The 13,441-nt window shown below is 39.4% G+C and overlaps 1 protein-coding gene across 1 annotated transcript; it reads right to left on the bottom strand.

Annotated features, from left to right (window-relative positions):
• Nucleotides 1-1,227: 1,227 nt before the first annotated feature.
• Nucleotides 1,228-11,681, bottom strand: dpy19l1l (dpy-19-like 1, like (H. sapiens)). The gene is made up of 22 exons (XM_030781937.1): nucleotides 11,339-11,681; nucleotides 10,639-10,663; nucleotides 10,424-10,511; nucleotides 10,054-10,191; nucleotides 9,775-9,895; nucleotides 8,849-8,942; nucleotides 8,491-8,548; nucleotides 8,111-8,202; nucleotides 7,794-7,893; nucleotides 7,260-7,337; nucleotides 6,672-6,758; nucleotides 6,531-6,590; nucleotides 6,335-6,415; nucleotides 6,101-6,202; nucleotides 5,761-5,832; nucleotides 5,511-5,584; nucleotides 4,613-4,631; nucleotides 3,541-3,660; nucleotides 3,105-3,279; nucleotides 2,850-2,949; nucleotides 2,419-2,544; nucleotides 1,228-2,307 (listed from the first exon to the last, which is right to left on the bottom strand). Exons 1-22 carry the CDS (start codon nucleotides 11,577-11,579, stop codon nucleotides 2,136-2,138), a joined length of 2,223 nt encoding a protein of 740 aa, XP_030637797.1. The 5' UTR covers nucleotides 11,580-11,681; the 3' UTR covers nucleotides 1,228-2,135.
• Nucleotides 11,682-13,441: the final 1,760 nt, after the last annotated feature.

Raw genomic sequence — 13,441 nt, 5'->3', positions numbered from 1 at the left:
TGTGGTGGGGAGTGGGACAGACTGTTGTTAAGTGAGCTCTCTGTGTTGTGGGTCATGTACTGTGCCCAAGTATCCACCCCTAGGGGATTGCAGTAGCACAAACAGAACAAATATCACTGCTTTTCTCAATTGGTCAGTCTGCATAATCATTATATAGGAACCGCGACCTTTACACCAATATGTCAACAAGGCCAAAGTCAGTCCTTCACTGTACCACTGTTTGGTTCAATACTATCTATGGACTGGCCTAATCATTTTTTTTTTAAATCTGTTTCTCGGATGATTGTTCTGGAACTGTTCAATATTCAAATATTATTCACACTAGGTTAGAACAGGACAAGTCAGACAAAAGCTATTTTTTGTGATATAAATTTAATTGTTTAAATAAAAGCAATAAAGGTGATTACACTGCAGATGTCATTTGTGTTTGGGTTTTTTTTTCCCTGTCAGACACATACATTTTTGGTGTGTTTTAGAGAATTTTCTCTTTCCCTGTTACTCTTATCACAGAAGTATCCTGTTCTGTTCAAATAAACACTGTTAATAAAATTAGTGCTGATTATCAGTGAACATGAAGACACAGCAGAGAAGATGCAATATTAGTAGTAGTGCTAGCAGTAGTGGCCACCTTCATACAATGTACTACTAGTAAAAGTGTGACCCATTAAAGTAATTACTTTTTGTAATTGTGATGCTTTGTACTTTATAACAGTTGTGCACTGTAATTCAGTACAGGATGTTCTGTAGTCAAGTAAGCCTTTTGACAAAACAGAGGTAAAACTGGGATTTATGATTGTCCTAATACATTAAAACTAAGTCTGCAAATAAGACATTTGTCTGTATTCTGAAAGTGTTAACTCCCATCTTTGATGCAGTTATTTGTGTATCATGCTGTTGAGTGACTCGGTGCATTATAAAGAAGTGTTAGTACTCAAATTCAAATGCACTTTACTTAAAAACTGATTCCATGTGCACAGAAGGCCCTCCTCACATTGTATGTAGACAGAACGTAGAACATGTCACGCTGAGTTGAGTTCTCTCAGTGAGAACACAAATATTGACAAATAGGATGTGTTAGTTGTGAGGGCGGATTCTATACAACTTGCTTATATAACAAGAAAGAGGAAGGCCATTGGTTTATCAAGTCAAACGTTATGCAACTTATGGGCTTAAACACTTCTCTCTATAACTGAAACATGAGCTTTAATGTAACAAGAGCTTTATTGATACTTCAAAAATGTTCCACCTAAAACTCTTCGTTAGAATCAAAAAATACAACTGACCAATGTTCAGAAACAAATCAACAGAGCAACATAAAAATAACTGATGAGTAATCAAGAAATTCAACATCTCTTTATTCACCATTTGAAATGGATAGCTTATATTTTAGAAATTGCAGCTTATCTAAACTACCACAAAAGCCAAACAAAAAAAGATTCTCAACAACAGAAAACTTCAATGCTGCATGGCGGGTTGCAAATACTGACAGCTGTTTGTAATGACATAAAAAGATACATCCTCAGCAATGAATCCCACAAGCTACAGTCTGCTATTACAGTAACTTTAAAAAATAGAAAAAATATTTGCTCTGAACATACGAAAAACATTTACAAAAAATACTTTGCAGTCTTTATCAGCCAAATATGACACAGTACAGAACAGATTTTTTATTCATCACTCTGCCAGGGCATGAAAGATAAAGGGGAAGTCAAACAAAAAACTGATTGTTTGCCACAATTAAATAAAAGCAGGATTCGCACCTCTGGTAAAGCGTGACTCCACTGTACGCAGGATTTAATCTGAAATGTTCTCCGCTTTATAACGTCTGTAACTGACAATGGTACATACTGAGCTGGTTAAGAGCAGCAAGGATGACACAACCTGGAAGTCATCGCTTTAACAGTATAAATAGTCACATTGTAAAACAAGTGTGGGAACACTTTTCAAAACACTCTGTCACCTTCTTCACATCATCACCACAGTTAATTCATCCAGTGAAACAATTTGAAATGAGTTTATTTGAAAAAAAGAAAAAAAGTAAATTTGAATTCAAAACAAAAAAAAAGAAACCTGACGTTCTGCACCAGAGGACATGACATTACTAAGAGCTAGTGTTACAAAAACCATCTCTCTTATTATCTACTGTCTTTGGCTGCTTTGGGGACTTTAAGAACTTTGTAGACGCTGTTTTGAAATACTGTGATAAAATGTGGACGGGAGTCCCTGGACATAATTGTGCAGAGTGGGACTTTGCCTGCATTTTGGGAGTCTTCCACATCCCAGATCTCTGGCATGCTACAGCCCGGCCTGCAAGAGTAAAGTTGAATGATGGTTGAATGACAGTCAGCTGAAAAATCCAATGAGTGAAACATTCACTATTTTGACTCAGATTTACAGTAAAGGCCTGGAGGAGTGTACCTGGAGCGTCTGGTGCACCATGAGTCCTCCAGGATGAAGTAATCCACGCCCAGATTTATAAGGTTATTCTTCACAACCTCCACTGGCTTTCTGCTGTACATGGCGTAGACCAGCTTTGTTCTTTCCCTGGTGACAAGTAGCAAGGTAATGAGGAACATCATTGTAAATGCAGCAAAATTTCATTTTATAGGAAGAATACTTAAGACTCCTTTTATCATCCAAAGCCAGTATCATGATTTCATATTGTATTTCATATTTCCATATCACATTTTAATTTAACAATCCATACATTAAAAGAGCAGACTCCATTAAAACACTTCAACAGCATGCACAAGCTCCTATTTGTGCATCATCCTGGAAGTCCTGTTACTGTTACAGAATACTGGTTAGCATATCCGTGGTCATGAGAAATTGTGCAAGTCTTGGTTCACCTCAGCCCTGCGTCTTCGTAGTGTGGATGGTTAACGATGGGCCTGCCAGCAGACAGCTTCACACTGGCCATGGTGGGCATTGCACCGGCAAATACAGCTGCTACAAAAACGACAAAGGTCGTTAAAATGAGCTGCCTTGCATCCTGTTTTCTACAGCACCTACATTAAGACAAATGATTTTAAAATGGTAAATGTCAAAGTTTTTGCGATACATAACCCCTGCGGTGATTGCTGGAGGATGCTGTTCTATCTTACTGGGTTTCGTTTGGTCCTTGATCCATTCCAGGAGCTCCTCCTGTGGAAGGTTACTGAATTCTCCCATGATGGCCCATTGACTCTGCAGGTTGGCCACCCCTTGCATTGCCATTATAGACAGAATGGCAAAGACCATCATGTGGAGTTTGAACTTCTCACCTACCCAGCCAAACAGCTATCAAAACACAAGAACACAGACCTTTTTTTCAGAACACATGGGACCATAAATCAGGATACACAGAAGATCATATATTATATGTATGACCACTGTGTTAAAGGAACCCCATGGTAGCCAGACTCCAAAACTGACATATGTAATACAGCAACATAAGTAAAGGCTGAAGTCACTATGGAAACATGTTTAGACTATCAGACAGACATTGTCTGGTGGAGAGGAACGGCTGATAAACGGTCAGTGATAGTGCAGTGTGCTCACCTGTCTGGAGCAGATGAGAGAAGACATGATGCACATGTGTGGAGTGAGGAAGAGCTTTAGTCTCATTATGAGCACAGCGAGCACAGCAAAAGCTATCAGCTGCAGACTGTGGTACACCAACTAAGATATGACGCCAATCAGCACAAGGAGGAAAAGGATTAGGACCAATATAGAACTGCTAAACACTAGGGGTGTCCCCGACTAAGAACTTGCATAGTCAAATCTGATTCGTCAAGTCTTGCCTATCGTCGACTGATCGTCGAATCATGTTTCGGTGTTTTTTTTCCTCCCTCAGTGATCCATATTCTCATTTGCAACGTTGGCATCCATTTTTTACACACCAGACAGAGCTGAAACACCTAATTAAGCAATTTGTCTTCCTGATTGTGTTACCTTTTGCATCTTTGCTTGGACCAAGAGTACCGGCTGGCTCATTATCTGATGCATTAAATTTCAAAATTTCAGCTCTCGAGGTAACAGTCCACATACACCACGGGTCTTCCCACTGTAGGTGATGGGACTGAAGGAACAGGAGTGCAGTATGGCACCTTTTATTGCCTTTATTTTCTCTCCCAACAGGAACTATGGAATACCTAAGATGCCATCAGTTTACACTTTAATTTTGATTCCATTTTCTCATGATAACATGTTATTTTTCTTAGTTTTCTTGAGATCTTGAGTTAAATAACAAAACTTTTCCCCGCGATAATGACATAATTAATTCGTTATCACAGGAAAGAGTTCTTTTCTTGAGATAAGAATTTATTTTATCAGAAATTCAGCATCCCCATGTAGCCGGGATGGAATGATCCTGACATCATTTTGTGACGATTCGACTGTGAGATTTGCAGTCGAATCAGGCTCCTTAAATCAAATCGTTGAATAGTCGACTATTCGGGGTCACCCCTACTAAACACAGAGAGAGCATCCAAAATAAAGATTGATAAATCCCTAACAGAAATTTATGAATAATGAACAATTATTCATAATTACAAGAAGCAGTAGTGACATGCTAACATTCACATAATACTTCAACCTGTTGATGGATAAATGCATCATGAAATCATCTTACCACTCCCTTGGACAAAATCCTAAAAATTGAGAGGAAAAAAAAAAAATTAAAATGACTTGAGGGTGAGAAATCGCACAAAAAGAATGTTATTCTTATTAGATTTTTTTCTTAATTGACTGGATGCATTTCTTAAAAATTTTACACATCATTGGAAATTGTCTGTTCCAGACTACTCAAACCACCAAGGCAGCATCACTTTTAATGATAAACAAAACTATGTATTAGTCAATAACTATTTCTTCAAGAGATAACAGACGATAACTGTCAGTAAATATGCAGCAGGCAAATACGTACAATATGGTTAAAAAGCCCTGTGTATAACATAACTTGTGATATAATCATTAAATGTCATTACATTTATAAGGTTTCTAAGAAAAAGCAAATGTGTCTCAAATGACAATAACTGCAATACTAAGGAGGCCACAGATGACTCAGAAGTCAACTGGAAAATCTGTCTTTTGGACCCAGTGAATAAATGCTGGCATGCATGCCCCTCTCCTGCACACATGCAAATAATCATTTCTACACTGTTATCAGTAACTCAGTAATTACATGTAGGACTGTTTACTGTTGAGATTAGAAAAGGATAGAATATTTCATTTGGACTTGTTCTAAGTGAACAAGTCTTATGTGATCCTGATAAGAGCATGTGGCTTAACATACTGCCTAGAAGGGACCAGATGCTAGGTTTCTGTTAGGTTCATTCTTTAGGTACATACGAGTTAGAAAAACTGAAATTCTAAAACCACATCACTGTGCATCTCGACCAATAAACTAGTACTCCTCTATCTTGTATTTAAGACATTAGGTGATTGAGGTGTGTGATAAACAGTAATGAGTGACATGAGAATAATGAGTCATGAGAATTGGTATTGTTGGACAGTGATGAGGCACTCACTGCTCTGATCCATCTTGTGATTTTACAGGTTCTGTGTCCTCAGCTCTAAGGTTCTGATAAATATCCTGTATAGCCTGTATCCAGAGATGGGGAATGAATTAGCACATTTGTATTTTACATTTCAGCCGATGCTGCATATGGAAATGTCATTAAAACACACACACACACACACGCACACACACACACACACACAATGAGCCATACCATAAATCATGAAGACCTGTTTCCCAAACACATCATAATTACTCACTTTTCCAGCAATGAAAGCCACAGTCAGCATGTTAATTGGCAGCAGAAGAGTCTTTATGTAGCGGAGAGGAGTCTAAATGACATGAGAAATTATTGAAATTGGACACAGGGAGTAACTCACTAAAAACAAAGTTTAAAACAAAACAAAGAAAGAGGTAACTACAGGCCAAATAGACTAATTAAAACATTGTCACAGCCTCTTACAGAAACGACACATCATCAGTGTAAAAGGAACAGGAAAATACAACTACTTAAAAAAAATAATTATAAAGATATATATAGGGCTGAAGCAAGACATTGGATAGTGAGAGGTTGTGAGTTCTGAGGTTCCCTTAACCAACCTCTACTTCCATGAAATCAAACTCTGCTGCGCAGGTGTACATCATTGTGTCAAAGTCCTTGTAGCTTGTGAACTTGGACTTAATCAGGCTGCTGATGTGAGCCTTGATTAGGAAAAAAGGGGAAAAAGCAGTATCAGCAAAACAAGTTTAACAAAGCTTTAAGTACTACTGTACAGCCTACATTTTATATGTCACCTAAGCGGGAAAAAAACTAGCAGATCTAGATGAACTCACGTCATCTGAAGCACCAAGGACCACTGACAACACAAACTTCAGAATAACTGTTGAGACAACCCAGGCAAGGCCCTGCATGACCTAAAAATGAACAATAAAGATTGAAAAGGTTTCCAAGAAAAAAGATGTGTGTTTTTCTGGTTTTATGTTCATTTGGAATGCATTCAGTTAACAGTGGTGCATCATTTGGCCTTACCCATGACAGGAGTCTGGATCTGAAAGCATCAGAAAATCTCTCCCTGACCGCAATAATACCCTGAATCAAGAGAGAGAAACAACATTGCATTTAATGGCAGATATGGTGCTTCTGACAGAAATTATCATCTATAATACTCACCCAGATGGAGATGAGTGAAGAGGCGTAGAAAGATGTCAAAAGCATCGAGTTTCCAAACATCAGAAGAAAGCAGACACCCAATGAAATCTGCTCAAACAGACAAAATTCATTTATAAAACAATTATTTTTGATGTGTAACATACTATGTTACACTACATCCACTCGAAGTAGAAATGGGACACAGGAAAACATTTTCAGGCCTCTTCATCAAACTATTATGGATTCCCTGAAAACTACACGCTTAAAAATAAAACAAATACACCATCTTTCGAAACCTCATGATCACGGAGCACATTCTTTCTGGAACAGGGTGCCTCTGAATGACAATTAGCATGTCCTGCTGAAAAGATAAGTGGGCTAAGGATTAGCATTCACAGCTCCTTCTTCCCATCAGCCTGATGGCAAGGCACATGGCATTGATTTACACTGCTTGCCAACACACTTTTCCCTTCCCTCCACTCAGTCAAATGGACTACATTTTCTTCACACTATGCTCTGATACTGGCAGTTCATTTTTCACTCAATACTCAACATCCCTAGAAATACAGTCGTTAACAAAGTTTAGAGTTCTGTTTCAAAAATCCTTACCATGTGAGTCACTAAAATGGACTGCATCTTGCTTGGGCTCAGATATCCCAAAATGTACGAGGCAAACAAAGCAGCCACCTAGAACACAAACAAGAGTTAATCATACAGGAGCTCTGAATGCTTTACAACAGTCTATGGCTTCTTTAGTCCCCCCCCCCCCCCCCCCCCCCCCATCTCCTCACAATTTCTTATATTTACATTACTTGTAAATTTTCCATATTGCGAATTGTGCAGTATTAGCAATTGTAAAGTGCATCAAGCAGAATGCTATTCACTTGCTCTACTTATAACTCCATAGGCAGACAACTAACCCAGCCCAAAAAACAGCCAAATGAATCCTATTGGAGTCCAGGCCACAGGTGGCAATTGTGCCATGGCTGATGTAGTAAAAATATTTTTTAACATAAATTTTTTGTCACAACAATTGGAATAACTGATATCTAGCACTTAGATGGGTGGAAAAAGATTCTCAGATCTGTCTAGATAAGGCTTTAACTGTTATCATTTTTGCCTCTACTCTTCAGAATCGTTCACCTGAGTGAGTAAGACAAACTGGGCAAATTGCCAGGGCAGCATGAAGAACACAGTGGAGACGCCCAGGGCAATCATGGTGTTTCTGCTTGGGTTTGGTGTCCTTCAGGAAAAAGGAAAAAAAGAACACAGAAAGGTCAGATGACTGTAAACATATGGTCAGGTCTCTTTGTCTCAGCATGAGATTATGTACTTATCAAAAACATCACCCAATTCATGTCAAAACCTGTGTTACCAAAAGCAAATGAGTCTTGCAAAGCTAAAATGGTTTCCTTTGATAAGACAGAAAGGAAAGAACACTGAGATGGAGAGAGAGTTACCGCAAGATGTTTGTGACAAGGAGCATCTGTAGGACTAAGAAAGGGTAGGAGAAGCTCTCTCTCAGGGGAGGTGTCCACATGACCCGAGTGCTCTGAGGTCAAAACAGAGAAAAGCTTCATTAGCATACACTGAAATGTCTATGTTGCTTATTCCCTGCTGCCTGACTCCTACTAGTCACCTTTAATCTACCTTTTCATCTGAGCTACTATCTCTTAGTTTGGCACAGAGGGTGTAGAGCCAGCATTTGGCAAATGCACAGTGAAGGCTAACATATTTCCTAAGGTTTCACCATTCACAGATCAGGTCCAGTACTTCAGTATTTGACTGTATTGCTTTTATGAGTTGTATGGCCAGATCAGCAAGTCTTGACCTGTCTTACCTCTCCATGGTTGAAGAAGAAACACAAGACTGTAACAACACCACCCAGTCTGCTGCCACTACAGGAAAACAAAAGTAAATAAATAAATGAAACACAGAATTAAAGTGAAATGCCTACCTGTTACGTAGTGATCACCTATGTGACCCCTAAAACACTATGGGGGTTACACTGAATGGCTACACATCTCAGCTCTCAATTAACTTCATCATGCAGACTGTTTAATAATGTATTTGAAATTGTAAATATTAATCAGACAACAGCAGGAATTAAAATCACGTCCCACTAAAACATAACCAAAGCAAGGACTGTCTAAACTGGCTTCTCCCAGAGACAGGTGAAAATGAAAATTCATAACTACCTTAGATAAGTTCCATAGATGAAAAAGAGGCTCATCATTGCTCCGTTTAACAGGAACACAAATGTAACATAAAAATAAGCTGGATCACCCATTCCTGCCAGGAAGGAAAAAAGTAAGGAGTTGTAGCTTGAATCAAAGTGTTAACAGGAACATTTCAAATAAGTCCTCTGATCAGTTAGAGATGTACTTAGTAGTGTATAAAGCACGGTTGTTTTTGTCTCAGCTGCATTTCTTCAAACTTTAAACCACTTCCTAAATGTTAAAGGTCAATCTTTACAATATACATGATGCCTAAAATTAATATAGTGACTGGGCAAACCAAAACAGATTCACAATTCTTGGAAGGAACAACTACCTTTATCAAAAAGACCATACAAACATTTAGTACACAAATTAAAATGTCTTAAGATGTGGACAGATAACTGTTGAAGATCTGTACTGCTGGCATGCAAGGATTTCACACAGTGATGTGACTACGTGCCTTGACAATTTTAACAGCATTAAAGAAAAAGAAAAAAGGAACAAAAGAAAAAGTCTCATTTTAGAAGCTACAACAACCCTTAACATGCAGGAAGAAACCAATAACACTATTCTCAATTTATCAGAAAAAGGAACAACCAAGAATATAGTGTTGACCTCCTGTGGCTTCCTTCAACTGTGAGAGTTTTAGAGTGTTATTTCACCCTCATAGCAACACACTACCAACATAGGGAGTAGGCCTAAGTTTTAAGTTTAAGTTAAAGAACCTATGCTTGAAGCAATGAAACCAGGTAAAGTCTTGGAGGAAGTGCATACAACTGACAAAAAGCTGTTCTTTTGCACAGTTTCATTTTAACACAATGTGAAGCACAGCAAGCATTAAATTTGATTTCTTACTGCAAATTACACAATATCCTGTAGTGCATCCAGCACAAACAGGACAATACCTTCACAGCTGTCCACTGGGTCAAGCCCCTCCCCTCTGTTGATGGACCAACACATTTTTGTGGGAACCCCAAAGAAGTCCATTGTACCTGTGTATATTCTGTACCAGCTGGCTAAGACCACCTACAAAGCAGAGGATAGGAAAAAGGATGTTTGTCTGCTTAGCTGAAACCAAGATGAAGTTGATAAACATGATAGAAACTAACATTTAATTATGTAATTATGCAAATATGTTTATATACAGGTAGAAAACAGGTAGAAAACACACAAGGTATTCTCACCTCTGGGTACAAGTTGAACCTCTTTAAGGTATTTATAATCAGAGGATACTCTGTGAGCCGGTCATTCATAATCAAATAAAGACCATTCAAGAAGCTTGGGGCCTCAATGACGGTTTTAAAGTAGGAGTAATACAAACCCTGAAGTAACAAAAATTAGAGTTCATACAAAGCAAATGTTAAATCAAGTAGGATATTTCATAATCCGACATACATGATTAAGCTACATATTTATTTAGCAGTTGCAATAACCCCTTGCAAGCAGGACAAAGATTTACATAAACATCTTAGATGCCAGAAATAAAAAATGTTAACAAAGTATACTTCACAGGCGTAAAAAGATTAATATAAAATAACTCCAAGCATATCATACCATTTCGGTCCGAAAAGCCATTTCCTTCTCCAGAGCGGAGAGATGTGAAAAATGTCTGTCATTTTCGAACAAATGTGACAGGTGGTACCTACGTTGAGGAGATTTGGGGCAACAGTAAGAAAACGAGTATTAGATATGTATGAACCAATTGTAGAATGAACGCGTAAACTTAAAACGGGAGTTTATAACGGGACACAAGATGGCTATCTACTTACCAATGTAGAACTCCGGCGATAACAGCTGCGGGTAGAGAAAAGTTCAGACATGGTTTAAAAAAAGTTAAAAGTAAGCGTTTCACAAGTACAACATAAAATAACGTATTTGGAAGCTCCACTACATTGTATTAAACGTAATGTGTAAAATATGTAAAACAGTTAGCGTCTTAACTGCACTATGATTCCATGACAGGTTGGCTAAGTTAGCTGTCAGTTCAAATCCAGACAGCTCAGAAAATAGTGTGGAGGAATGGCATTAATATTGGTTCTCATAAAAGCCAAATCTCGAATAAAGGAAGCCTACTAATTAGCCAGGTCATTTTGGCACTAATAAAGTAAGATAAGGTGAAGCTACAGTCGTGCTGTCAAGCAAATCTATCAGCTATTGTTAGCCAAGCTCTTAACGTCTGCAAATCGTGTTTGCATTACTGGTCAAAATGCAATGAGAGGTGTGCAGCCAGTGCAGATATGTGACATGAATACGAACATACTGCTTGCCATGCGAAACACCTGGCAAGCTGCAGCAAGCCCAAGGCATAGCGTTATCTTGTAAAGTGTGTGTTAGCACGGCCGTATGCATTTAACGGTAGCTGCTGGCTAGCTACTAACTGAAGCTCCACTTGCAGAGGTAGGTTAGAAGAGCGAATGGCAAACATCACAAAGCTAGCAAGCTGGCTAGCAAAGCTAGATATGCTCTTACCTAGAATCAGAGTGATTGTTATCCTTATAAAAGCCGAGGTGCTAAGTCCCAGTTTGTTTCTGATCAATCCAAGAAAGAGTCCGTTTTTGCTCTGAAACAGGTTACTGAGAGAACCTTTCCCCTCTTTTCCACGTCTACTCTTCCCTACACTCTGAGCTGGTGACCCCAACTGTGTCTTCTCTCTTTCGGTGCTCTGTGACGGTTGGTCCTTCACGCTTTGTTTCCTTGTTTTAACAACCATATTTTCATATTCGTGGTTCACGATGAAGCACTGCCTAACGTAGTCCCTTCAAAACTTGTGTTACGTCTCACGCTGGCTACGGTTTGAAAGTGGTGCTGCTGTGAGGAGTTTCTCACTGGTAGAAAATTCAACCGATAATTGCCCCCAACTGGAGATAACACAAATTGCAAGCTGCTGTAACCATGGTAACGTGTGTCGTATAAACGGATGTTAGGTGAAGTGTTTCATGTGAATACCTTCAAACGTTTGTTGTTTAACGGAATTTCTTCCATGTGTAACGTCATTGGTTTTTATTTTACTAGTTGCAATACACCACAGGAAAGGGAATATAATTCAGAAAAAGAAAGAAATTACCATCGAGTTCCAACATATAAACTCAGAAACTACCCCCAACCAAACTGTGATAAAAGAAAACATGTTTTTCATAGTGGCGAGTATAGGCGTACATAAACTCGAAAATTATTTAGCCCTTCATAGACAATACACTGTGTCAACTTGTGTCAGATCACAGTAACTGATGAAAATTCAGAAATATAGTAACAAAAAAGGGCACAGGTTTAGAGTGTTCAGACTCCATAGCAACCAGCAGACACAGCCTCATTGCCCAGGTAGCTGTTCCCTCTGAGATCAAGGAGCACTTCCCAGCACAGCGCAGAAATGACATACTAATTAGAGAGGAACATTCCCATACATCTGAGGAGAAAAGGGCAGACAGCTCCATCTCACCTGCAAAACATGTATCCTCCTGTCAGAGTTTTAGACAGGCCTAGCTGCCTAGCCTGCACATGGCTAAAACACCATTATGTTTTCTTCTGTTTTTCTTCCCTTTTCCACTGTATTTGTCGAGGGCAGCCATGTTTATTTAATCCCCAATGCAAATTCTTCATTCTAAACGTCTTCATCTTGCTTTTATTTGTGAACTGTTTCCTTGATAGGATTACATTTACTATGCACTTGTGGCAATAATTGCTCTTGACCAAAAAAAAATGTGTGTGTGTGTGTGTGTTACATATATATAAAATTCCCCCTCGCCTCTGTTGGCGGTCTTCTTTCCCCTCCAAGCTTGGGTCCTCTACCAGAGGCTTGGGAGCTTGAGGGTCCTATGCAGTACCTTAGCTGTTTCTAGGACTGCGCTCTTCTGGACAGAGATCTCGAATGTTCTTCCTGGGATCTGCTGGAGCCACTCTCCCAGTTTGGGGGTCACAGTTCCGAGTGTTCCGATTACCACAGGGACCACTGTTACCTTCACCTTCCACATCTTTTTTAGCTCTTCTTTCAGCCCTTGGTATTTCTTGAGCTTCTTGTGTTCCTTCTTCCTAATGTTGCTGTCACTTGGGACTGCTATGTCTATCACAACGGCTTTCTTCTTCTGCTTGTCCACCACTACTATGTCTGGTTGATTTGCCATAACCAGCTTGACCAGCTTGTCAGTCTGTATCTGGAAGTCCCACAGGATCTTCGCCCTGTCGTTCTCCATCACCTTCGGGGGTGTTTCCCATTTTGACCTTGGGACTTCCAGTTCATACTCGGCACAGATGTTTCTGTATACTATGCCAGCCACTTGGTTATGGCGTTCTTTGTACGCCCTGCCTGCTAGTGTCTTACACCCTGCTGTTATGTGCTGGATTGTCTCAGGGGCGTCTTTGCACAGCCTACACCTGGGGTCCTGCCTGACGTGGTAGACCTCAGCCTCTATAGATCTTCTACTCATGGCCTGTTCCTGTGCTGCCATTATCAGTGCTACTGTGCTGTCCTTTAATCTAGCCTTGTCCAGCCACTGGTAGGATTTCTCGATGTTGGCCACTTCCTCTACTTGATGGTGGTACATGCCGTGCAGGGGCTTCTCCTTCCATGATGGTTCC

The sequence above is a fragment of the Chanos chanos genome, chromosome 8, assembly GCF_902362185.1.
Source record: "Chanos chanos chromosome 8, fChaCha1.1, whole genome shotgun sequence".
In the NCBI taxonomy this organism is placed as follows: Eukaryota; Metazoa; Chordata; class Actinopteri; order Gonorynchiformes; family Chanidae; genus Chanos; species Chanos chanos.
This window is presented reverse-complemented; position numbering and strand designations above follow the sequence as displayed.